A 25644-nucleotide genomic window follows, 5' to 3' on the forward strand; every position below is an offset into this window, starting at 1 on the left:
TTGAACAATTACCTAACTAACTCCATGCCTTTTCTTTCCTCACCCAGAAAATGGGGACAGTAATAGCACCCACATCATGGGGATGTTTTTGAGAGTTAGTTAAAAACAAGTCAAGCTCTTAGAATAGTACCTGGCACATGGTAAGCCCTCAGTCAACATTAGCTCATCTTCAGAGATGCAATTTCACCATAGCAAGAGTATAGGACTTAATATAGCCTGGCCTGCTTTGTATCTATCTGAGGACATATATCTATATGTATATATATTTATTTATGCATATTTTACTTCTTTTCTTTTTAGAAAGACAAAGAGAGCAGGGGAGAAGCAGAGAGAGAGGGACAGAGAGAATCCCAAGCAGGCTGTACATTGTCAGCACAGAGCCCAATGTGGGGCTCAAACCCAAAAACCATGAGATCATGACCTGAGCTGAAGCCAGTCACTTAACTGACTGAGCCACTCAGGCACTCCTCTCTGAGGAGTCATTTTCGAAGTTTTTCTGTTTTTTTTTTTTTTTTTTTGGGGGGGGGGTAGCAGGCAACCGGCAATCCTTTTTTGTTTGTTTTGTGCATCAACTATTTTAAGGAAGTCCCACATATACAACAAATATGGGTTGAGCTACTTGGGCTGAAGAATAGAAAAGCAATTATGTTGAGAGTCCTTCTCAGCTGTCTTTTCCTTTCATTGCCAGCTCAGCTTCTAACTTCTTGCTTTGGTGCCTGCTTTTATTACTCCTTTTCTCTGTATATCATGTTTAAGGGATCCAGGAGAGAAAAACTAATCGGGGGTCTCCTAGTGGTACAGTGGTCAGTCTATGATGTGCCTGAGCTGCTGGCCTTTGCTCTGGTCTATCTCTCCATATAACATATATCTGCCTTTGGCTGGAGTGTGGAATCCTAAACTGATTAGTTTTGGTCAGGGTAACTGTCAAATGACAGAAAACAAACCTACTTCTAGGCCAGGACTTTTTATGATCAGTTTTTGGACAGGATTGTGGGCATAGGAGACAATTCGAGGGCCATTGTCTTTCCAACTTTGTCCTCATGAGCATCACTCAGTGGTTTATGCTGCATTCGTTGTATGGCGGGCTGGATGGTTCGATCGATGCTTAGAGGGACACTGTGGGCAGTGGGCCTGAATCAGATGGCTCTACTTTTATGCCTGCTGCAAAGCCCCGCCCTCCACAAATCTCACTGCAAATGCCAGCGGTCAGGGCTCCAAAGTGGCAGAGTATGAACAGATCTGGGCAAAAACATTGCCCTTTCTAGAAGAGCAGCTCAAAGAACATGCCAAGGGGATGCAGCAATACTATTTTTTGAAAATGAAATATACCCATAAGAATGTTGAAGTCCAAACTGCATTGTTAATTTTGTTGCTAAAGCTCAAAAAATTGATTCCCCTTACAGATAGTGACTGAGAGGGGGCATACCAGAGTCTCCTGGAGGCACTGGAAATGGCCTGTATCTTGATCTGGGTAATTGTCAAACGGGAGCATCCAGATGAATTTACTTAAATTCACTGAGTCTTACACTTAAAACGTGTGCACTTTACTGCATGTAAGTTAAGTCAGTTAAAAAGGGACAAAAAGAACACATAACTCCTGCTTTGCTAGCCTAATTCACATTTGCTGTTCTGCTGGGGGTTTACATTTACCATACACCTGATCTTTACAAACAGCACTGCAAGTTTAGACACTATTTCCATTTTCCATATGAGGAGACTGAGGCTCAAAAGTAATGTGTAGCATCGAATAGTAATGACATATCCAACCAGATGTGATTGAAGTTTCTCTGGGATATCTTACACTTGCGTTTTTTTCCTACTGGAGAGAAAATTCATCACAGTTTAATAAAAAGATATGCTACAGTTGTGTAATTGATCCTCTTAATACCAAGAGGATCCCCTCTCCCCTCTCCCCAAATTTCTATAGCCAATGTGTCCAATGTTGTGAGATAAGTATGATCATTGTAACTTACCCGCCAGCTGAGATCCTGGGTTGTAGATCTGTCATCTAGAATCTCACACGTGTAGACTCTTCATTGTTGGAAGTTACCTTAAAGACTCGTGGCCCTTCAATCTTACTTCTGACTTTGCAGGCTGGAGTATGACTTGCTTGTCAATGTTGATGTGAACAGCAGCCAACATCAACAGTGGTTCTACTTCAAGGTGAGCGGTATGAGAGCTGCTGTCCCATACCGCTTCAACATCATCAACTGTGAGAAGCCCAACAGCCAGTTTAATTATGGTATGAGCTCTTGGGGAACAAATATCTTCTGGCTAACACCAGGAATGATGCCCCTCTGGTTGGTTTGGATTATTACCGGAAGCCCTGCTTGGGTTCCCAAAGGGTTTGAAGTTGGGCTGAATGTTTTGATCACAAGTGTCGCAAGATGGTGGCCAACTTGTGGCACACTGCCACCATGGAAGGCAGGCTGGAAGTTCTCACTCTGCTGTGGAATGTTAACACCATACACAACATTCCACCACTTCCTGACTGCCTTGCCTCACCTTGAACTTTTTGAGGTTGGTGAGACCTCTCATTTATTCCTTCTCTTCATTGCCTAAATCTAACAGGAGCCAATATATTGACCTATTTGTCCCAGAGAGGAAAATGGCACGATCCAATTGGACAACGCTGATTTAAACTCCTAGAAAACATGGGGAAAGTTCAAATTCTACTGAATACCTGTGGCCGTTTTGGAGGAGAGATTTAAAGGACAAATTGACTAGCAGCTCACATTTATTTTGAACATTTCCAGGAATGGAAAATTCTGCTAGTTAGTGCTAGATCGTATACTAATTTATTGAGTGGCTTTGAGTAAGGAATAAGTGTTCCCATACCTCTATGTCTGAACACAGGTTACTTCCTCTATTTTGTACTGACTAAATAGACTCTTTTAAATAGAAAGAGAAAGTATGAACCTCGACTCTTGTGTTCACTCTATATGGCTGCTGTAGCAAATTGTCACAAACTTGGTGGCTTAAAACAAGATGGATTTACTCTTGCAATTCCAGAGCCCACAAGTCCAAAGTCAGTTTCAGTGGTCTACAGTCAAGGTGCTGGAAAGGCCATGCTCCCTCTGGAACATCTAAAGAAGTTTCTGGTCCCCCCCTCACCCCTAGCTTTTAGAGCTATGTTTCTTGCATCCCTTGGCTTATGGCTCCTTCTTCCATCTTTAAAGCCAGCAGCAGCATGGCATCTCCTAGTCTCTCTCTGTCTGCTTCGGTCACATGGCTTTCCCTGGGAAGTCGACCCTCCCTCTCCTTCCCTCTTAAAAGGACACAAGTGATTGCATTTAGGGCCCACCAGGATATTCTCCCCATCTCAAGATCTTTAATTTAATCCCATCTATGAAATCCCTTTTACCGTATAAGGTACCATTCACAGGTTCCAGGGGTTAGGGCCTGAATACCTTGGAGGGCCATGATTCAGGTGACCACAGCCCCCTTTCCGTTTCCTCTTCCCCCAGTGATTAATCCCACCTTTGTTCTGTGCAGGGATGCAGCCGACTCTGTATTCTGTGAAGGAGGCTCTTCTTGGCAGACCCACCTGGATACGGATGGGCTATGAAATCTGCTATTACAAGTAAGTCGCAGTGCTGTGAGCCTCCTTTTCTCCCTCTTACATTCTTCCTGTTTCCTCTCTTCCACGGTGATGTCGTAGACCTCAGCCATCTCTGCTTGTCTGCTGTACTTGTCTCTGTCCTAGTGGCAAATGCCCTTCAGAAGCACGGGCATGTTAAATGGCACCCATAGTGGGGCCCAAGAAATCATTTTTTAAGTGTTTATGTATCTCTTTTTGAGACAGAGAGCGAGCGAGCAGGGGAGGGGCAGAGAGAAAGGGAGACCAAGAATCCCGAGCAGGCTCTGTGTGGGCAGGGAAGGGGTAGAGAGAAAAGGAGACGGGGAATTCCAAGCAGGCTCTGCACTGTCAGCGCATAGCCCAATGTGGGGCTCGAACTCATGAAGTGTTAGATCATGACCTGATCTCAAGGTAATGCTGAAACCAAGAGTCAGATGCTTAACCATGAGCCATCCAGGTGCCACATGAAATCTTTTGATTTTCAGAAAACTCACCTGTCCTCACTTGGAAATTAAAACCCTTAGACCTTGCTGTCATACATTAGAACTTGTACAGACTCAACTAGTGGTTAGTACACCAAAACATCCTTCATTTCTTTCCACGTATCCTGGTGAGAGCAAAAATTCTGAGATGTTCTGGCCTATTCTCATCCTGTGCTTCACTTTTCTGAAGTAGACGGGAGTGGGTCTGTAACAGATACACTTAAGTGACTACTCCTCCACGGCAAGACGGTTTTTTGGAAAAAAACAATAGAGGGAGCATTTCCAGAATTCATCTTCAACCCTTGATCAGTAGCCAGTTTCATCAACTTATTCTACAAAGTGGTAATGAAATTTAAATTATCTGTATTTGTTGATAAAAGAAATGGATTCCCAAAGCCATGAATTGCTCATTTGTGCATTTTCTTTTGACAGAAAATAAAATACAAATTTATAAGATAAAAAAAGGAGAGGAATTGGTAGGACAGGCAGGAAATAGGTAATTAATTATTAGCTCGTTGCTAGATTCTTGTAAAAACTGATAGGCTAGCACTTGTTTTCTTAGAGAAAGCAAATTGTATCTCTTTCTGATATTACAAGAGTATTATCAGACATTCTAGAGTTTAAGATTGTTATTAATGATAAAAAAGAAAGAGAGTATATACTCTCATGCTTTTTGGCTTTTGAGACAGAGGAGAGAAGCACTGATGGATAGGAAAGGTCAGGAATTGTGTTGCTCTATCAGACAAAGGCAAAAATCACCATAGAGATAAGTCTAGTCTACAAAACACAGAACTGGGCTGACTTACAGTTTGTAATAAAAGAGTTGGCAGTCTTCAGCCCTTGATGTATTAGGATATGGACCTGGGTGATATTTTCATCATATTCTTTAGAATAATGGCAAAATAGTACAGTTTTGTTGGTTTTCCATTCACCTATATGGCAATTACTCTCTGGCCCACATATCTAGCCACTCCCGGGATCTGTATACGTTCCAAAGAGGTTTAGACTGAAAATCATCTTTAGTTGGTAGAAGCCAACAGTTGCAGGGAAAAACAGCAGAAGTCTAAATTTGAACCTTGGTGTGTCCTATGAAAATAGTAACGCTAAATAAACATGAAAGATCGGCTTGCCACCACTTGGATCTGGAGCTTAGTTAAGAGACTGGACAAATACGACATTCAGTATTCTCTCCCAGTGGAGAAGAGCTCTCCCTGACGGCTGCTGCTCTGGTAGGTGGGGAATAAAGAGCAGGCTTACGAGGACTAAACACTGAGCATCTGCCGAAGAGAAAAGGGAGAAGAAGCCACACATGCAAAAGCTCAGGCTTGGCCTAAAGGAAAGCCAGCGTTAATGTTAATAGCTGTTAGTTAGATTCATTAACAAGACAATTGTTATGTGATTAAAGAGCAACAGAGAGGTAACATGAAAACCATGAATGTGTAATGTAATTCATTTTTCATATTACAGTCATGAATACAGCAGAGATGAATGGATAAGATTGCCACATTGTAACAGAGTTTGTTTTACAATTATCCACCACATTATGTTAACATACTTCCAATAATGGGACTTAACAGGATAGATGTGTGTGTCTCTATTCAACCACAACTCAGGACGCCTCTCCCTATTGCAGAATGTCTTGGATTATATAACATATTTCTCCCTTTTTACCCACCAAAGTCTTTGAGTTGATCTGCTCTCAAGGATGTGTTTGCTTCACCCCTGTCATTATTCTCCCTGGTGTATTAATTTGAGAGAACATTACTTCCCTATTTCTTCATCTCCAACATGTCATCAGAAACTCAAAAGTTCTATTTTTTTCATAGTTTATTTATTTATTTTGAGACAGAGAGTGAAAGAGAGAGAGTGAGCAGGGGAGAGGGAGAAAGAGGGAGAGACAGAATCCCAAGCAAGTTCTACACTGTCAGCGCAAAGCTCGGTACAGGGCTTAAACTCATGAACTGTGAGATCATGACCTGAGCTGAGATCAAGTCATCTGCTTAACAGACTGAGCCACCTAGGTGCCCCAGAAGTTATATTTTTATTATGCTGTTAAGTTCCTAGATTTAGTGCCATGTTCTAAAGGAGGTCCTAGGGCGCTCATTATACCTGAGTACGTACGTGTAACGGTAGAGGAGAAAAAGACACTCAAAAGGAATGGGGTATTCATTTCCTTCAAAAAGTGACAAACGATAACCAGTTAAGGGCAGGGGCTGACAGCCTTGTGGGTCTGATTGTCATCAGTTCAAAAGTGACCTCTTGCTTGTTTTGGTAAGACATAGTCATGCATGTACTTCTAATATAGATTTTTTCCTAAATTATTTTAATTGCTTATTTTGTGCATTGCTATACTAATATATTATGTATGTTGGAAGACATGCAGAGAGTTAAAATTATAAATGATGAAAACAAGATGGAACAAATAATAACTGTAAATGTCTACCTAGTTGTTATATCTTTCTTATTCTATTAAAGTTTTTTCATTTATTTATTTTTGAGAGAGAGAGAGAAAGAACATGGGCGAGCAAGCAGAGGAGGGGCAGAGAGAGAGGGAGACAGAAAGAATCCCAAGCAGGCTCTGAGCTGTCAGCACAGAGCCCGATGTGGGGTTCAAACCCACAGACCTTGAGATCATGTCCTGAGCCAAAATCAAGAGTCAGACGCTTAGCCGACTGAGCCACCCAGGTGTCCCCTAAGTTGTTGTATCTTTATACTATTGATAACTCAGGACATACTATACCCTTAGGGTTTACCATGAAAAATACAGTCATCAATAGCCTTTTGCATAATTTTGAAAAGATTTTGGTTAATTTCCAGATCCCATTAGCTTATTTTTATACAAATGAGAATCTTTGAGAAAGAGCTAGTGTGAAAAGTAGGAGGTAGGCCATGTCCATTCTCCCATATTTTGGGTCCTTGGTGCTTAAAATTTAATATTACTCTCAATCTGTGGCTTCTAAGCAGAATTTGAAAACAAACCCTGATAGCCTGTATTGTGAGGTTTAGCTTAATTTAGGTAATATAATCTATAAATCTACTAAGGTAGGCTTTTTGCAAACTTAACTACCTTGCCTGAAGTTCAAAGCAAAAGAATGAGGGAAGTGTAGAACTCTTCCCATACAGCCATCCTGACACATGGAAACCGTAGAGGTAAAATATAGTGTGTTGTTCACATTCCAGCCCTAGAAAGCGAGAATGGATAAGATTGCTCTGCTGAAGTTGGCTTTATAACTATTCATCACGTTAGGTTGACGTGGACGCCATAAGGGCAGTAATGCCCGTCACCATATTAAACCTTAGACAACCGAGTTTCTTTCTTAGTACCTTGATCATAATACACTGAAGGAAAAATTCTAATATTTTCTCCTATGTGCAGTTGACTCTCTTGCTCCACACCCCAGTGTACCCTCTCCTCCTCTGTCTCCTCCCCCTCTCCCACCCACCTTGCAGACCAGTAGACCCGAAAATAAAAGGGATCCTTGGTGAGGTGGGGGCAGGACATAAAAGGGTAGCCCTCTTTTTCCATGCATCCCATTAAAGTAAGCGAGGACGGTTTCCATTTCTGCTTTATTTACTTCCCTACAGCCCGCTTCTCCCTCTAACATACACAGCTTCACACCTTTTCGAATTCGTTCCCAGCTCAGGTCTAAAGTAATTTTGGAGCCGAAGGGCAAAAGGGCGGGGGAAGCCGCGCGCTCGGAGTGGCCGTGTAATACACAACGGCTGATCTCTTCTGACATTTATCTCCGCTCGCAAGAGGAGACGGAACAGCTCACTCATGAAGATGAATGTCATACAGAACTCTGCCATTGTGCATCCTGGCGAGGGATCTCAGGAGGGAGATTTGGCATCGGAGGGAATGTTAGTAACGCTGCAGACACAGGGAAGGCCGGTGGCTTGGCGGCTCTGCCTTATTAGACCCTGTTAAGTGAAATGATGTGCCCATGTTAAACAGAGCCAACGTCATTATAAGATTATCTACTTCACTCTCTCTCTTGGCATTTGCTCATTTCACGCACCCACAGGGGAAAAAAAAATGACTTCCCAGCATATTTTTAAGTACAAATGGAAATAGATTGAGTTCATAACTATGCATTTGTGTACTTTGCTTCTTGCTTCATTGAAGGCTTTATGATTATAAAAGTGGGTATTCTTCCTAAGACAAATGGTTCAGGGGGTGGAAAAGCAAAGGGGAGCCTTTTAACTGTGGAGTAGCTGGCTCTATCTGGTCCTGGGTCATCTTTGACCCAACGGGACCTAGCTGGGAAAGAGCAAATCTGAGAACGCGCTTGATTTTCATCAGGCTTCTTCTCCGTCTAGAAGAGCAGATCTCTGAGAGAAAGTTCTTGGAATCAAACTTCTACCACTTGTGAGTGGTATGACCTTGGGCAGAGTTTTCCAACCTCGACCTCAGATTCCCCATCTATAAAATGGAGACAATAACGGCATCTTCCCCTTGGAGCTGTCCCAAGGAGTACATGAAATGAGAAACAATGCATGTGGAAAGCTAAGAACAGTGTCTGGTACATAATAGATGTTCAGTGAATGTCAGCAGTTGCTTCTAACTAGTAGAAATTTCTTAGCAGCACCAATGACCTAAAGACTCAGCGATCTGTTTCATTTTCATGAGCTCTCATCTGCTTTGTTTTACATTCCTTCTGTTACATTAGATTTTAAATTTATAAGCAGCCCTGATTTATGAAGACCAAACTTCACATTCTTCCTTGCTGAACTGGGCCAAAAGACTTCTTGTCTTCTTACCCATTCCCAAGAGACAGGTGATATAATAAGAGAAATCTTGGTTTTGGAGTAAGCCCACTTACGGGGTCGAGTCTTGCTTACTAAGCTTCCCATGTGGAATTGCTCAAGACGCTTACCGTCTGTGATCCTCAACTTGCCCATCTGTAGAGTGTGGATGGTAACACTTACCTTAAAAAGATACCAGGAGGATTAGAGGTGAAATATATTAGGCATTCTAATTACTACTTCTGGAACCTTAGAGGTCCATTTATTCTACAGACTTTAATTGAACAGCTGCTATGTCCACGAGCTGTGCCAAGCATGGAGATACACACATGGATAAGCTTCATCCCTGTCACAAAGTGTTAGCAGTGAGGGAGAGACAGAGTGTGGCAAGAATGGTGTAAAAGGGCAGATAATCAGGGAAGGCTTCTTGGAAGAGGAAACTCTTGGGCTGAATCTTGAAGGAAGACATAGTCTGAATGAGGAAGAGGGAAAGGTTCTTCTGTACAAAGGAAGAGTATGGGAACCACTTAAAATATAAAGGATGAATGTTACTGCCTTGTAAACATCCCTGAGCATGTTCTCATCATAACTGGGGGAACAAAAATGACTTGTGGTTAGACTCTAACTTTATCATGGACAGATTAAATTGTTGCAAGCCAAGTGTTTCATGTTAGAGATTTATGGAACATGTCGGTTTGAAGAAGGTGATCTTGGGAAAGTGCAGAGGTCCCTGAAGAGGAAAGTTTTCAATATTGGTAGAGTCATCTCCTGGTGCAGCATGGAGACTCTAGTGGGGAGCTGACATTTGCTTTAGGCTCAGCTAGGGTTTAGACCCCTAGATGGGGGTCATGATGGAAACTCCTTTAGCAGAAATTCATCAGAAATGAGGTAATGTCCTTTTATAAATTTTTTTTTCATGCTTATTTATTTTTGAGAGAGAGAGAGAGAGTATGAGTGGGGGAGAGAGGCAGACACAGAATGTGAGGCAGGGTCCGGGTTCTGAGCTGCCAGCACAGAGCCTGACACAGGGCTTGAACTCACGAACTGTGAGATCATGACCTGTGCCAAAGTTAGACGCTTAACCGATTGAGCCACCCAGGTGTCCCATGTCCATTTTTTCTTAAATCCCAGCATTCTGCAACCATTCTGGGGAGGACCAGCTTATCAATGGGGTGCTTTTAGTCTTGCCCATGAGAATCTTGCCCACCAAGCTACAGCAGTTGTGTGTGTGTGTGTGTGCGCGCGTGTGCGCATGTCAAGTGACTTCAGGGTACTTAACAGCACAGCGGGAAGTGTACAAAGAAGCAAGGCTCATGTAAAAAGAGACAATCCCCATGGGCCCTCAGGGAAATCTATTATACCTGAGGAAGGATGCAGGCTCTGTGTCCAGTGTCAGCGGACAAAAATCTTGGGGTTGGAGAGGCCTGAAGTGTATACTTCCACCTGCCTTTGCCTTCACGGATATGTGTATGTGGGGTGTGTGCACATGTGTATGCTCACATGTGTATGCTAACAGCTGAAATGCTCATCTACATTTTGATTGGTTGTCAACATTTTGATCATTTCGACTGGTTCATTTCATTTCACTTTGGTTCTTCCTCTGTGGAGAAGTGTAATTGACCAGCACCTGGCATTCAGCTAGGTGTAAACCGAATGAGCATTTGCAATGGAGCCTTTTACGAGTGAAATCAGAAAGAGCATAAAAGGTAGAGCATATGTGGCTTGCATGCTTTCTGAGCCTCCATCTGCTTCTTTACATACTTTCTAATAGCCAGAGCCTTAGCCCTGGAGAAAGTACAGAACTTTGGGGAAATACGGAGAAGGCAGACCCAATTAGGTATCAAGACCCAGATGGCATCATAGGTGAAGATGCCTTGTGGAAGTTTCTAGGGCTGTAGTCACAAAGGAAGGGGGTCCTATTAATGTCGTGCTAAAAAGCTGCAGGGAGAAGGACTTGGGGCTTACACCATAGGGGGTATTCTTCTTTCCCTAGAATGACCAGGGCTCCAGCATTCTGTGCAGGCAGAAACTGAGGCAAGTGGAATGTGTCAGCACATAGTTTGTGGGACTACTGTTCCTAGTTTTAGAAATATTGGAAAACCACAAAACCACAAGAAACAAGACAGTAGGTTTACTGTCTCTTCCTTTATTACTTGCTTGATTTTTTGTTTGTTTGGTTTTTTTTTTTTTTTTTGGTGGAGGGTGGCATGTAGGTAGCAAAAAGACAGAAAGAAGAATCTGTAATTTTTACATTTTGCAAGAACAGAGATTCATTACCTGCTATTGCTTCCCTCTCCCCACCCTTTCCCCCAGTAAAAACCCAAAAGCCCAACGGACAAGTGAGCCAACACTGTAAATGTTCAAAGGTGGAATGACATCTTTTGGTGTCCGGGTGTATTTTGCATCTTAATGCGGTCTTGATGATAACATTTCTCAGGAAAGCCCGCACAGCTGTCTCAGCATCAACAGGCGAGGCGCAGGCATAACTGGCAACATGTGGGGAAAATATTGCTCAGAATGTACTTCTGGGTGCAATTTACTTTGATACTGTTCTCTGAAGTATCAAAATTGGTTCTTCATCTTTGACAAAGGAAAATGTGCACTCTGAAGCTATAAGAAGCCTAACCACATTTGGGGTGACAAATGTATTCCTTTGGGAAGCAAGTATTGTATAGCAGAAAGAACCAAGGCTTTGCAGACGACAGATGTGGGTTTGAGTCCCGTTTCGGCCACTTGGTAGCCTTGCAACCTTTGACAAATTAATTTTTCTAAGCTTTCATTCCTTCATCCACACAATGGATTGTTGCAAGGATAACATAACATGATATGCGTTAAGTGTCGAGTTGGAACTCAATATGTAGCAGTGATTACTAATAAACCCATTTGGGGGCACAAGGGAAAGATGGGCTGTACTTACTCTATGGGATCTGGGGAGAGACAGTGGCTGGGGGAAACCATATTTGGGTAATAAAGTATACGTCTACCATAACACATTTGGACACTCAGAATTATCCACATATGTGTCTATTTTCTAGCTCAGTGACTCTACAGGTGTCATTTGCAGACACAGCAAGGGAAGGCTCTTGGCATGTACGCCACCATTAGGAGACAGATGGACCTACCTAGATGTTTCTGATTTGGCTCATGACCCAGCAGCTTCTCTGCTTTCTAAATTTCACCCACGTGGTTAGAGCGAAGAACGTTTTGCCAGTATATATAACATGAGAGGTTTATAGCATCTGGAACCTCTCCCTCATCTTCTCTCTTCTCCTTTCTCTTTTAGAAATCATTATCGCCAGAGCACCACTGTCATGGGGCGAGCATCTGAGAAGCATTTTTATACCCTCACCTTTGTGGTCAAGTTCCCGCACAGTGAGGATGCCTGCTACCTGGCTTACCACTATCCCTACACCTATACTGCCCTCATGGTAACTTCCTCTTGACAGCATCACCCCAGCTGGGCCGAAGAGGCCCTTTGAGGTTTCTCTGGAAACATTCAGGAGTTCCCGACATCCTGGGGAGGGGGAACTATTGCCTTCCTAAGGGAGCCAGGCTTTGCTGTCCCTGACTTGGTGGCTTGATATTTGCGGCATCTTCTTTCTTGGGCAGAGCAGGAGGCTGGGGGCATGACCAGTGACATTCTGAAGGTCCAAGTAGCATGCAGTGCCCCTCATGCACAAGTCATGTGCAGGAGGTGGGGCAGTTTCACAGGGGGCTCTGTTTTTAATTAAGGAGCCTTCAAGGTGAAAGATGAAGTCGTGAGACTGAAGGGAGATTATCAAGTTGAAATGGGGGTAGAAACCGTAAGATCAGCTGAGAGGCAGATTTGAAGGGCGTTGCCCCTTGGAGAGGAGGGAAACAGAAGGTGAAAGAGTAAAGATGAAGCTGGGGGACACTCCTTGAGCCCACAAGCAAGCAGCAACTAAGGCTTTTATCATCAGCGGTTCCCCTGGCTGAACATGCTAGAAGGACCCAGGGTGCCCGAGAGGAGTGGAAGAAGTGAACAACAAATCCTGCAGACAAGGGCCTTACTCTGTTTGTGGGAGGAGCGTGGTGTCCGGCAGTCCAAACCTGAAGTTATCGTCCCTGCGTTCTGTGAGGCCCTGCTGAAGTTTCCGTAGACAAATTGGAGCAAACTGCTTAAACCATGCAGTTTTCTGTCATTGGAAAAGTTGGCAAGCTGTCCCTTTCCCCCCAGGGACTTCAAGGCTCTCCCGAGGATTAACGAGCTAAAAGTATCTTCTATAAAGCACTCTCATCCTCTGTGTTAATGCAAAATGTTATTAGCAGATTTATAATAATGTGTGTTATATGTGTAAGTGTATCTATTACTTGGCCTAAAGGATGAGCATTTTCATCATAAGGCTGTGATAAGGAGTTGGAAAAGATAATAACCAGGAACATCCTTGCCTTCAAAAGGAATGTTCAGGTATAAAAGCAAGTGTTCCTCCATCGAGAAGGCATATCTTAAACCACTTGGCTAACTGCTTCGGGAAAGTGCATCTGCCCTTCTCCCCATATGTTGTCTTGCCTAAAGAGAGATTTTTACTGTTTTCCAGATTGCAAAAGATACACAACTAGTATTATTTGTGTATCGCACTTAGAGATCTCAAGAAGTTAATCCAAGAAATGTGCGTCACGAGCTATGCCGTAACAAGCTATGTTTATTATAAAACATGCTTTTTGCCTCTAGGGACCTAGAGCAGGCAAGATTCACGAGTGCCTTCAACAGCTGCGCTTATTGTCTTGCCTGAGAAGCACTGCGTGTGAAATGTCGACTGAGGAAGGGGATTCCTCTTTGCCTGTGTGTTTGCCCTTCCTGTTGGGGGAGTGATCCATGGGTCCCAGATACTGTTCTTTTCACTTGTTGGAATATCTTAGACTCTGATGTGATTCTCAGTGGCAGTCAGTATAAAACTTGAGAAAGTGTCTAATTCACCCTTATCATTTGCAGATGCAAACCTGGAGGCCTAGACACCCCACATCTGGCTAGTGGCCATGCAGGGAACAGAGCATCAGCCTTTGAAGGCTGTTCCTGTGCCCTTTCTACTTGACTATAGAAGAGGTATAGGAGGAACTCAGAAGAACTTCTGCTCTGGAATCAGATCAAAGTCCTTCCCTGCTATGATGCACAACCACAGTCCACTCGTACAGGCACATGTAGTATCAAGATGTGTGATTGTATAATGTATGATGGTTGAGTTCAAGTCATCAACCCATGGTTTTTATGGTTTTTATCTGTAATGCCAAGTATCATGGATGTGGCATAGGAGGGTAGTGCTGTTCCCCAAACAGAGTCCCATTCTTCCCCTCTCCCCATAGTATATATATATATATTTATTTAGAGATTTATTTGTTTATTTATTTAGATTATGAGCAGGAGAGGGGCAGAGAGAGAGAGACAGAGAGACAGAGGCAGAGACAGAGACACTCCCAAGCAGGCTCCACACTGTCAATGCAGAGCCTAATGAAGGGCTCAAACTCATGAACCGTGAGATTGTGACCTATGCTGAAATCAACAGTTGGACCCTTACCTGACTAAATGATGCAGGTGCCTCAAACACAGTCCCATTCTTATCCCAAGATGCTCTGATGGGTTCTTGTGAGGTGCCTGTACGGTGTTTTGAAGTGTAAAACTTAAAGTAAGATGCTGAATGCAGTCAAGCCTTGCCTGAAAAAGTGTCAGACATTGAATCAGCTTGCTGGCACCATCTTGGGATGAGAATGGAACTGTGTTTGGGGAACAATACTATCCAGCTAAACTGTATCCATGGCACTCAGTGTTTCAGGTAAAAACCATGGGTTGATGACTTGAACCGAGCTATCAGAGATTGTACAACCATTCCACTTGGTGGTTGCACATACCTATAAAAGCATAGCTACTACAACTATTGTATGTCAGTTACAGCTTATGCCTTTAGGACCTACTTACCTTGTGTGCTCTTGTCAGACCACAGCATCTGAAGTTTACAATCAACAAATAGCTTAGAAACCAGTAGAGTAAATGGTGGGGGGATAATTTTGTCTTGAGCGGGGGGCAAAAACACAAGATAAGAGGACCCCCCTCTCTTCCCAGTTACTTGATCTTGATGAGAGGGAGAGAAAGAGAGATCTTGTGAATTGATGCTTATTGGCTTATTGCTTAGCCTATTGGCTGGGAATCTCTTTCCATTGGGGAAGTTTGAGGACAGTTAATGAAAAAGAGACCAAGGAAAAGGGACACTTCATCGTTTCTCCTAAATGAGTAGAACAGAGTAAGAAAGACATTTGTTACCTGAAACTGAAAAATGCATATAGTCACTTGGGTTTTACATTTCCAATAATTCATGATCCTTGTTCCCTCTAGGTTTAACACAATACTTGACTCAGTGACTTCTACTAAAATCCACTTCCTCCCATCCTGGACACAATGAATATATTCCATAGCACACACTAGTCATTTTTATTTTTGGACACATCCTAGGGAGAAATAGTTTTTCTTCCAACAGATCAGTGATAAATTAAATATGAATGATACCCCACGGGCAGAATTAACTGCATATTACTTGGGGGTTATGCTGAGGGGTGGAAAATACATTTCTATGTGGAATTTGCAATTTGTAAATCTCTTATAATATGGATTATGTTTAATAGTTACAGACATTTTTATAGTGGAGGACATGTATATTGGATGTTTTTCAACATGAATACATTTTTGCAATTTAAAAAACTTTATTATTCTCTTATAATAAGAGAATTAGCATTTAGTTCTTTCAAATTGATATCTTCCAGATGCTTGCCAGGAACTCTGTTGGATAATTGTCCAAATTATAGTATTAAAATAAAGCAAAAAGAAAGAAATATAATGTTATTATAATTATGAAGCAAGCACATGGAATTCTATTTTAATCATCCATGGCAACCTGTCAATAATTCCAGTGATGGTTCAAGTGTTAGCAATACTTTTTAAAGTATCTGGATTATGCTGTGGATTGGTAGCCATTGGTAGTACTGGCTGAAAATGGGGCCCCAAGGGAGTTTCTGATGGACATTTTAGAGGATAAGGAAATAGGATTTCCCTGGGAATTTATAACCGTATGAGCTGGCAATAGATAAGAAAAGTGATCATAAGTAGGGTCCTTACATTGAGAGAGTATGAGTTTCTGAAACTTCGAGTGTGGTTTTTCACCAGACATGGTGAAATGGCAGGTGCCCCCACCATTGTCTTCAGAGGTAAAATGGACTGATAGCATAGGGAAAGAAAATGAGTGGGAGAAGGAAAGAAAAGAGAGAATTAGAATATATTTGCACAGTCTTAAAAAGGCTCAGAATATAAAAGCAGTTACTACATAGGTTATTGTGAAGGTTGAATTACTTGATACATGGAAAGTGTTAGTCAAGTACGGGTGTGTAGTGAGCAATACTAGATGGTAAGCATCAGGACATTTATTCCCTTTATAATGATGCATGATCATTTTCTCCACTGGGCTGATGGAATATACCCATCCCATTCCACAATAAAATTAAAAAATCCAAATAAAAACCCCCAAAGAAATAAATACCAAGGCTACGGATGGTTGTCTTAGGGTAGTTGATTGAAATTATGTTTTTTACTCTCTTTTTTCAAGTCATTTGCAATATAAGTTCATTTATTTGTAATGGAAAAAGGATATGAAATTAATCTTTTCTTTCTAATCAGCAAACCTATGAGCAGACACCTGGAGATGAATCATTTCTCTTCCTTCTGAAAGCAAGTCCATTTAATGTAGAGAGTCAGCCACTGACAGGTGGGGGCAGGTGGACAAAGCCCATTAGAACCCTCCCGCAGTGCTCTTTGGCTTTCATTTAGCTTATACATGTCATCTGTCCTCCCGTGCTGAGAGACCTTCCAGTCTCCGACAAGTGTATTTGGGTGACAACTGAGAACTAGTCTGCATACAAATAAAATAGGTCATCTCCTTAGGGGTGAGCTTTCTTCTGAATTAGGGGCACAGAGAGTATGGCTGTTTAGAGGATAACAATAACAAAAGAACGATATTCAGTGTGGGTGCTTCTCACTGTATCAGTAGCCATCGCGGGGTATCTCGGTGAGGCCAAGTGAAGTCTTTTCTGGAAGTTTAAAGGAGAAGGGGGCAGAAGATTCCTGTGGAGAGGCACCCATAAGGCTGCAGCCTACCTTATCAGCCTGGCGTCTTTCGTGGAGAGGTGGGATTTTCTTCTAAGAAGACAACCTCTCTGGGGTTCCCATAATTGCCTTGAACGCATTCCCATTTTTGTAAAGAAACCCTCCCCCGTGGCTTCTGTGGGGCTGTGATTATACTTGGTTGTTGGCACATGCATTCAGAAGCCCTGTTTCTCTCATCATTCAGCCCAACAACATCCAATTACACGTGGCCCTGCTGGACCCGAGACGGGAGCATTCACCTCAAAACATTTTCCCGAGAACAATACAGAGCTCTTTCAATACAGGAAATCCCACAGAAGTTTTAGTTGGTTTACCTCTGGAAGTCTTCTGTATGACCGGAGCCAGAGTAATGCCCTAAGGGCAGAGGTGTTACATGTTTGGGGGCAGGTGGAATGGGACAGTGATTTCAGTGAGGAGATTCGGGGAGATGGTTGCATAAAAAAGTAGTTTCAAGAAAATGAGCTTAAGCTAAAAGATGGTAGGTGTTGTTGAGTTGTGATATTATTAATCATAAAAATATAATAATCGAACATTTAACAGAATTCATAGGAGAAGAAAACTCTGAAACTTTGCTTCCTCCTGCATTTGCTGCTGGGGGACAGTGTTGTTTATGTTGTTTGAGTATAGTTGATGCACAATGTGACGTTAGTTTCATTGTATGACATCGTGATTGGACATCTCTGTACATTACACAGGGCTCAATACAAGTGTGGCTGCCTCTGTAAGGTGCTGCTGTTTTGAAGGACTGTGTTCAAGGGCACCATGTTTCTTTGCTTTTTTACTTTTTTTTTTAAAGTTTATTTATTTTGAGAGAGAGAGAGCAAGTGAACAGAGAGAGAGGGAGAGGAAGGACCTGAAGCAGGCTCTGCACTCTCAAAGCAGAGGCTGACATGGGGCTCGAACTTATCAACTGTGATATTATGACCTGAACCAAAACCAACAGTTGGAGATTTAATCGACTAAGCCACCCAGGTACCCCTCTTTTTCACTTTTTTCTTTCATACCTAACTGTGTTTCATGACTTCTGTACTAGACCAACCTGACTCCAACTCTGCTTTGGGAAGCAGGTTACATGGTTTATAAAAATCTACATTTTATTATTATTATTATTATTTTTTAGATTTGGCATCAGACACCAAAGGGCTATGGCCTACTTGTAGCTTTGTGACATCACAGAATGATGGTTGGTTCTTGTGTTGAGAAGGCTCCCCCACACCCATGAGGACACTTGTAGCCATAATGAAATGTCAAACAAACAAACAAAAAAATCATAATAGAAGCAGTTCAGCAAACACCATGTTTTCCAAAGCATATTGTATACAATTCCACTATCCTGTGATCTTTAGAGAAAAATAATGTATTGGTCACATAAATTCATGAGGCACTGTTTGCTAGTTTTTCTTCTAGGTTCGCAGTGTGTATTGGTGTTTCGTTTATTTTTTTTTAACTTTACTTATTTATTTTGAGAGAGACAGAGACAGCATGAGTAGGTGAGGGGCAGAGAGAGAGAGAGGGAGAGAGAAAATCCCAAGCAGGCTCCATGCTGCCAGTGCAGAGCCCGATGTAGGACTTGAACTCACGAAGCCATTAGATCATGGCCTGAACCAAAACCAAGAGTTGGACGCTTAAGCAACTGAGCCACCCAGGTGCCCCAGGATATTGTCATTTTAAAGAATCTGAAAAGTTCTGCAGCCATGAAAATGTTATCATTTTCTTTAACTTACCATGTTCCGAGTGCTTTGGCTGTGAATTTCCCACCCCTCAACCTCCGTGTCCACACCCAAGCACTTAGTAATATCCTGCAGAATACATTTTAGGGGAGATGCTGCAGAAGAGAATATTGCTTTCCCAGTTTGGAGGCCCAGAATTGTGAGTGATAGTGAGACAGGGTCTGCTCCATCCAGATTTCAGAAATAACCAATATTGGGAGCAGCTATCACCCAGGAACTTATGAAAGTGATTAGAAGAATTTATGATCACAGAGGATGTCATCTAAATTCACAACTATCTTCATTCTCTTAAAAAATTTTTTTAATGTTTATTTATTTTTGAGAGACAGAGAGAGACAGAGCATGCACAGGGGAGGCACAGAGAGAGAGCGAGACACAATCCAAAGCAGGCTCTAAGCTCCAAGCTGTCAGCACAGAACCTGATGCGGAGCTCAAACCCGCAAACCATGAGATCCTGACCTGAGCCAAAGTGGGACGGTGAACTGACTGAGTGACCCAGGAGCCCCATCTTTATGCTCTTAACTAAGTTTCTACAATTTCCCTTACCTGGGATGGCAAGACGGATGACATTCTGAAAGGGACATTTCCATTCTTGCCCTGTGCCCTCTCTCCCGGTAGACCAGATGTCCATTTCTCCTACCAAGGCTTTAATGACACTAATTTAATATTGATTTTCCTTTTCATACATGAATTTCATACATGAATTTCTTCCTCCTTCTTTCAGGAGGATATTTTTCTATTCCCTAACAGTTTGACTTTTGCTGTATTTCAAACCATTTTTACACATCCCTAACTTCACTGAATTATTGTCAGATAGTGGAGTTTGTACAATTTCTACTTTTGGGGGGAAACCATAGGGCATTTTTATTTTTAATTCAAATTTTCTTATTTTTATGTATTTATTTTTTAAGTAATTTTTTAAAAAATTTATTTATTTATTTGAAGAGACAGAGAGACATGGAAAGAACAGACAGGGAGGGAAAGAGAGAATCCCAAGCAGGCTCTGCTCTGTCAGCACAGAGCCTGACATGGGGCTTGAACTCACAAACTGTGAGATCATAACCTGAGCTGAAATAAAGAGTTGGATGCTTAACTGGCTGAACCACACAGGTACCCCAATTTAGAGAATTTTTAAAAGGCCCTGTATATGATTAAGTTTAGTTACAGTTGTGTGGATGTTTGAGAAAAAGAAACAACAATCCTCTCTGTAAAGTTAAAATTTGAATTTATGTATAAAAAATAGTACTATTCAAACACTCTATATCATTATTTTGTGCATGTGATTTATTCAACACTTTCTTAAAGACTCTTCTACTCCTCGTACTATTTTTTCCCCTTCTGCTGTTTTTGCATTGTATATTTCATTCTATGTTAGTTGATTGTTAAAATTTATGAGTTTTATATGTTCATTGTGAATTGTGCCCTTTATCAAAATAAGATTTTTAAATCCCTTTTAATGTACTTGGTCTTAAATATGACTTTGTCATATATTACTATCACTGCGCCTGCTTTAATTTATGTTTGCTTATTCCTTAAGTTTCAATATTTCTCTCCTAAAATATTTTAGTGGAGGCAAACAAAATAGATAATTTAGGAGTGTTTTTCATACACATTACGTATTTTTTCTTTTCTCTGAAAGTATTTTTATATACAATATGCAATGTGATTTTAAAAAAATGAATCTGAAAGGTTTTGTAACTTAATAAGGCTGTTTAATCCTTACAACCATTTTGGATGTTACTTCTGTCATTTTGATTTTATGCTATTTTCCATGCTTCTTTGCTTTTCTTTCTTTCTGTCTCTCTTGTTCCCTTCCTTCTTTCCCTCCTTCCTGTCTCTTTCCCTCCTTTCCTTCCTCTCCCATTCTCCCTTCCTTCTTCCTTTCCCTTCCCTTTCCCCTCCCTCGCTCCCTCCCGCTCCCTCTTTCCTTCCTTCCTTCCTTCCTTCCTTCCTTCCTTCCTTCCTTCCTTCCTTCCTTTCTTTCTTTCTTTCTTTCTTTCTTTCTTTCTTTCTTTCTCTTTCTTTTTCCCTTTCTTTCTCTCTCTCTCTCTCTCTCTCTCTTTCTTTCTTTCTTTCTTTCTTTCTTTCTTTCTTTCTTTCTTTCTTTCATTTTCTCTCTTTTTCCCTCCCTCACTCTCTATTTCTTACGAAACATGGACCGACCATATTTTCTTTGATTTTTTTTTTCTCCTTAGTATCTATAATTCAATTAGTGTTTCCCTTTTTGTTCTTCAAAAAACATTTGGGGATGCCTGGGTGGCTCAGTTGGTTGAATGTCTGACTCTTGAATTTGGCTCAGTCATGATCCCAGGGTCATGGAATAGAGCCCTACTTTGGGTTCTGCATTTAGCATGGAACTTACTGGGGATTCCTTCTCTCTCTTTCCCTCCCTCCCTCCCTCCACTGCTCAGGTGTACTCTCGCTCAAATAAAAAAAAAAAAGATAAATAAATAACTAATAAAAAACATTTTTGAACCTCTATTTATCAATAATAACAAGTAAAATTGAGTGTTTCCTATATGACAGGCACTTTTCACACATATATGGCTAAATAGCAACCACTGGATGAGGTGGGTATTTTTATACACATTTAAAAGATGAGAAAACTGAGTCACAAAGAGGTAAAGTACAGAATTTACATAACTTTTCCAGAACCCACAGCCCAAACTTGATTCTAGGCAGTTTGACATAAGAGTCTACCTTCTTAGTGATCTTGCTATATTGCCTTTCCATTTTTAAGGATTATATAATATTACTAAGTCTGAAAGTTCAAAAAGTTCATATTTTGTTTTACTTAATTCTTTCCTTGCACAACTCTTTATAATTTCATTTTAGAACCAGATGATGATATTATTAGGATTTGATAAGATGTATTTTCTCCTTACATAATTATTTTTATAATGGTATTATTATATTTGTATTATATTTATATTTGCTTTATGTAATTGTATTGTTATTTTATATTTGTATTATTTTATTTGTATTACATATTAACCAAGTTTCAATAGTTGTGTAGACTCAGGACTTGTTTAACTGGACTGTCCTTTTATATTGTTAGTTTGATTTGGGGCAGTATGTCTTCAAGTTATTATTTTCAGGAGGGATAAGGTGATGTGTTTTCTGAGCCGTTGCACATGTGAATGTGCCACATTTGCACATGAGCAAACACTTGGCTGATGGTAGGTTTACTGGGTAACAATCTTTCCTACTTTCAAACACTAAGCAGGAATCCTTTCCCTCTGGCATCTAATATTGCAGAAGGAAGTAAGACCCAAGGGTGAGTTTTTGTATGTATGTGTTTGTACATTTATAGGATTATCTACATGCACAAATAAACATGCCCACCTTTTAAAAAGAATCCTCATTGTAGGGCACAATCCCCCATTCTTCTCAATAAGGAGGAGCCATGTTGATTTTAGTTAGATTGGCAAACACACAAGACTAGGCTTTACCAGAGCCAAACTGACTCATCCTTGAGAAAGGACACAGGCCAAACAACCACACAGCATACATGGAAAGGGCTCAGTGAAGGTCTCTGGACTCCCAGGCACAGCTTCTTTTGCCCTAATCACTCTTGACTAGGGACGCATGTGGTCTTGAGAGATGAAGCTAACCTTAGCCTAGGAAACCATCTGCCCTGGGGTTTCTTCCATGTTCATAGCTAGCTAGCTACATAGACCTTTTGGTTTGTGTATATTGGTATGTACGCTTCCTTAGTTACTTTGTCTCCTTGCAGCGGGGGGCGGGGGGGGGGATGACTACCTCAGTATCAACAGCACAGGGCATCTCAATAATACCTGGTACTCATTACTTGATGAACAATCACAAGAATGAAGTACAAAGGTTTGGTTGGGTACATGGGCCTCAGCTGCATTCTTCTCTTGAATCTGGGATAGACATGCTTCTTCTGATTCCTTTATTGTGTCAAATGCTTGTCCCAGAAATATCACCAGAGCAACGTGTTTCTAATACAGACCTGAGTTTATTGCTTCCCTTGGTGTGTTGGGTAAAATAATGGCTCCCCTTACTCAGCCTGCCCCCACCACCAGCCGAAGATACTTTCATTTTAATCCCTGGAATTTGTGAAGATGTTAATTTACAGAGTACAAGAGATTTTGCAGATGTGATCGAGTTAAGGGTCTTGAGATGGGGAGATTGTCCTAGATTATCAGGTCAGGTACAGTGTAATCACAAGGGTCCTCAAACATGACAGAATGAGACAGAAGCATCAGGGCCAGAGAAGAGGATGTGACCATTGAAGCAGAGGTGGGAATTATGGATTCCTGGCTCTGCAGATGGAGGAAGGCAGCGTGAGGCAAGGAACGCAGGTGCCCTCTACTTGCTGGTAAAGGCAAGGGAATGAATTATCCTCTAGAGCTTCCAGGAGTGTAATTCTCCCAATACCTTGACTTTTGCCCAATAAGGCCCAATTTGGACTTCTAACCCTCCAGAACTGTAAGGCAATAAATTTGTGTTGCCTCAATCCACTAAATTTGTGGCAATTTGTTATAGGAGCGAGAGGAAACTAATATATTTGACAAGGAAGAATGTGACAGGGTCTTCATAATATCTCAAAGGGGTAGGGAAAAGGTGAGATATTTATTAAGTCTTTAAAGTCTTATTAAGGGGCGCCTGGGTGGCTCAGTTGGTTCAGCATCCAATTTCAGATCAGGTCATGATCTCACAGTTCATGGGTTCTAGCCCCGCGTCAGGCTCTGTGTTGACAGCTCAGAGCCTGGAGACTGCTTTGGATTCTATGTCTCCCTCTCTCTCTGACCCTCCCCTGCTCATGCTGTCTCTCTCTTAGAAATAAAACATTAAAAATTTTTTTTTACAAAAGTCTTATTAAAAGAAGGTTATTTAGGGGCCTCTGAGTGGCTCAGTTGTTTGAGTGCTGACTCTTGATTTTGGCTCAGGTCATGATCTCACAGTTCATAAGTTAGACCTCTGCTTTGGGCTCTGCGCTGACAGCCTGGAACCTGCTTGAGATTCTCTCTCTCTCTCTCTCTCTGCCGTTCCCCTGCTTATGTGTGTGTATGCACTCTCTCTCTCTCTCTCAAAATAAATAAAGATTTTTTTTAAATGTGGGGGTTGATTAGCATTGGGTAAAGATCCTGACACAGTGGTTTAAGATTGAGGGACACTATAGGCAAGAATCTTGAGGACAGGGGCTCCTTGAGTCTTGAATCAGAGTCAGTTGTTGCTTTCTGTTGAAGCACTTCTTGTTGAAGTTCATTTCCTGGAATGAACAATACATTTATTTGTGATTTATATTTTCCTGGGCAAGACTTTCCTAGACTAGTAAAGTTATGTTGAGGCAGACGGGGAGTGGTAAAGTCAGTAGGCCATGTGTGGGCAGATAACTTGGGGTTTCAACTGTAAAGAGAAAATGACTCAGGGTCAAGTTTTAGCTATTCCCAAGGCTGAGTTCATCTGGGAATCTTTCTTTCCTTGGGACTTTTTCTTTCTCCTTGAAACCCAGATATTTCAATAGAGTACAATAGGTTTTAGTCTATTTTTACCCAGACGCTAACATTTTTTGTTAGACAGTTCTTTTCTTGTTTATTTGTGTATTAATTTTCTGTTGCTGCTCTAACAAACTGTTGCAAACTTAGTGGCTCAAACAACAAGCTTTTGTTTTGTTTATAGCTCTTTAGGTTAGTTCAACATGGGTCTCACTGGGACATAATCAAGGTGTTGGGGTTGTGTTCCTTCTGGAGGCTTTTGGAGAAGAATCCATTTTCTTGCCTTTTCTAGGTCTTAGAGGACACCATGGTCCTTGGCTTTTGACGTGCTTCCTCCATCTTCAAAGGTGGCAATGACAGCCTGAGTCCTCATACTGCTGTCTCTGGCTCTCTGCTGATGGGAGAAATCGCCTGCTTTTAAGCACTTGCGATTAGATTGGCCTCAGCAAATTAATGCAGTAGAAAATCCCCATCTCAAGTAGACCTTAATCCTTAATATATTTGCAAAATCCCTTTCGCCATGGAAGGTAACATATTTATAGGTTCCAAAGATTAGGGAATAGACCTTTGGGAGAGCCATTTGTCTGCCTACCACTTCTACAGTGAATGCTTTCCACACTTAAGCACATCCTTTACTTTCCGAGGATACTGTTCCCTTTTCACGATATATTTTATGAACATTTTATACATATTTTCATAGGATTCATATTTGTTTCATGTCCCTAACAGGCTTGTTATTTCTCAAAGGAACAAGGTGGGCAGTTTCTGCTTGGCCCTGATGCCTACTTGATGGTGATAAAAACTTGAGCTTTTCACAAGGGAATCAAGAGCAAAAATAAACGATTGGGACCTCATCAAGATTAAAAGCTTCTGCACAGCAAAGGAAACAACCCACAAAACTAACAGGCAACCAACAGAATGGGGAAAGATAGTTGCAAATGACATATCAGATAAAGGGTTAATATCCAAAATCTATAAGGAACTCACCAAACTCCACACCCGAAAAACAAACAACCCAGTGAAGAAATGGGCAGAAGATATGAACAGACACTTCTCCAAAGAGGACATCCAGATGGCCAACAGACACACGAAACGATGCTCAGCATCCCTCATCATCAGGGAAATACAAATCAAAACCACACCGAGATACCACCTCACGCCAGTCAGAGTGGCTAAAATGAGCAAATCAGAGAACTCTAGATGCTGGCGAGGATGTGGAGAAACGGGCACCCTCCTACACTGTTGGTGGGAATGTAAACTGGTGCAGCCCCTCTCGAAAACAGTGTGGAGGTTCCTCAGGAAACTAACAATAGAAATCTCCTATGACCCAGCAACAGCACTGCTGGGAATTTACCCAAGGGATACAGAAATGCTGAGGCATAGGATCACATGTACCCCAATGTTCATAGCAGCACTCTCCACAATAGCTAAAACATGGAAAGAGCCTAAGTGTCCATCAACAGATGAATGGATCAAG

General features: G+C 41.5%; 1 protein-coding gene across 1 annotated transcript in view; it reads left to right on the top strand.

Annotated features, from left to right (window-relative positions):
* AGBL1 (ATP/GTP binding protein like 1) overlaps window positions 1-25644 on the top strand; it is a 492407-nt gene that overhangs the window by 122858 nt on the left and 343905 nt on the right. Inside the window, exons 14-16 of the mRNA XM_039245764.1 lie at window positions 2094-2242; window positions 3496-3583; window positions 12092-12236. Coding sequence (XP_039101695.1) covers window positions 2094-2242; window positions 3496-3583; window positions 12092-12236 — 382 coding nt within the window. The remainder of the gene's footprint in view (window positions 1-2093; window positions 2243-3495; window positions 3584-12091; window positions 12237-25644) is intronic.

Source organism: Hyaena hyaena, unplaced genomic scaffold (genome assembly GCF_003009895.1).
Source record: "Hyaena hyaena isolate Hyena2069 unplaced genomic scaffold, ASM300989v1 scaffold_266, whole genome shotgun sequence".
NCBI classification, from domain to species: domain Eukaryota; kingdom Metazoa; phylum Chordata; class Mammalia; order Carnivora; family Hyaenidae; genus Hyaena; species Hyaena hyaena.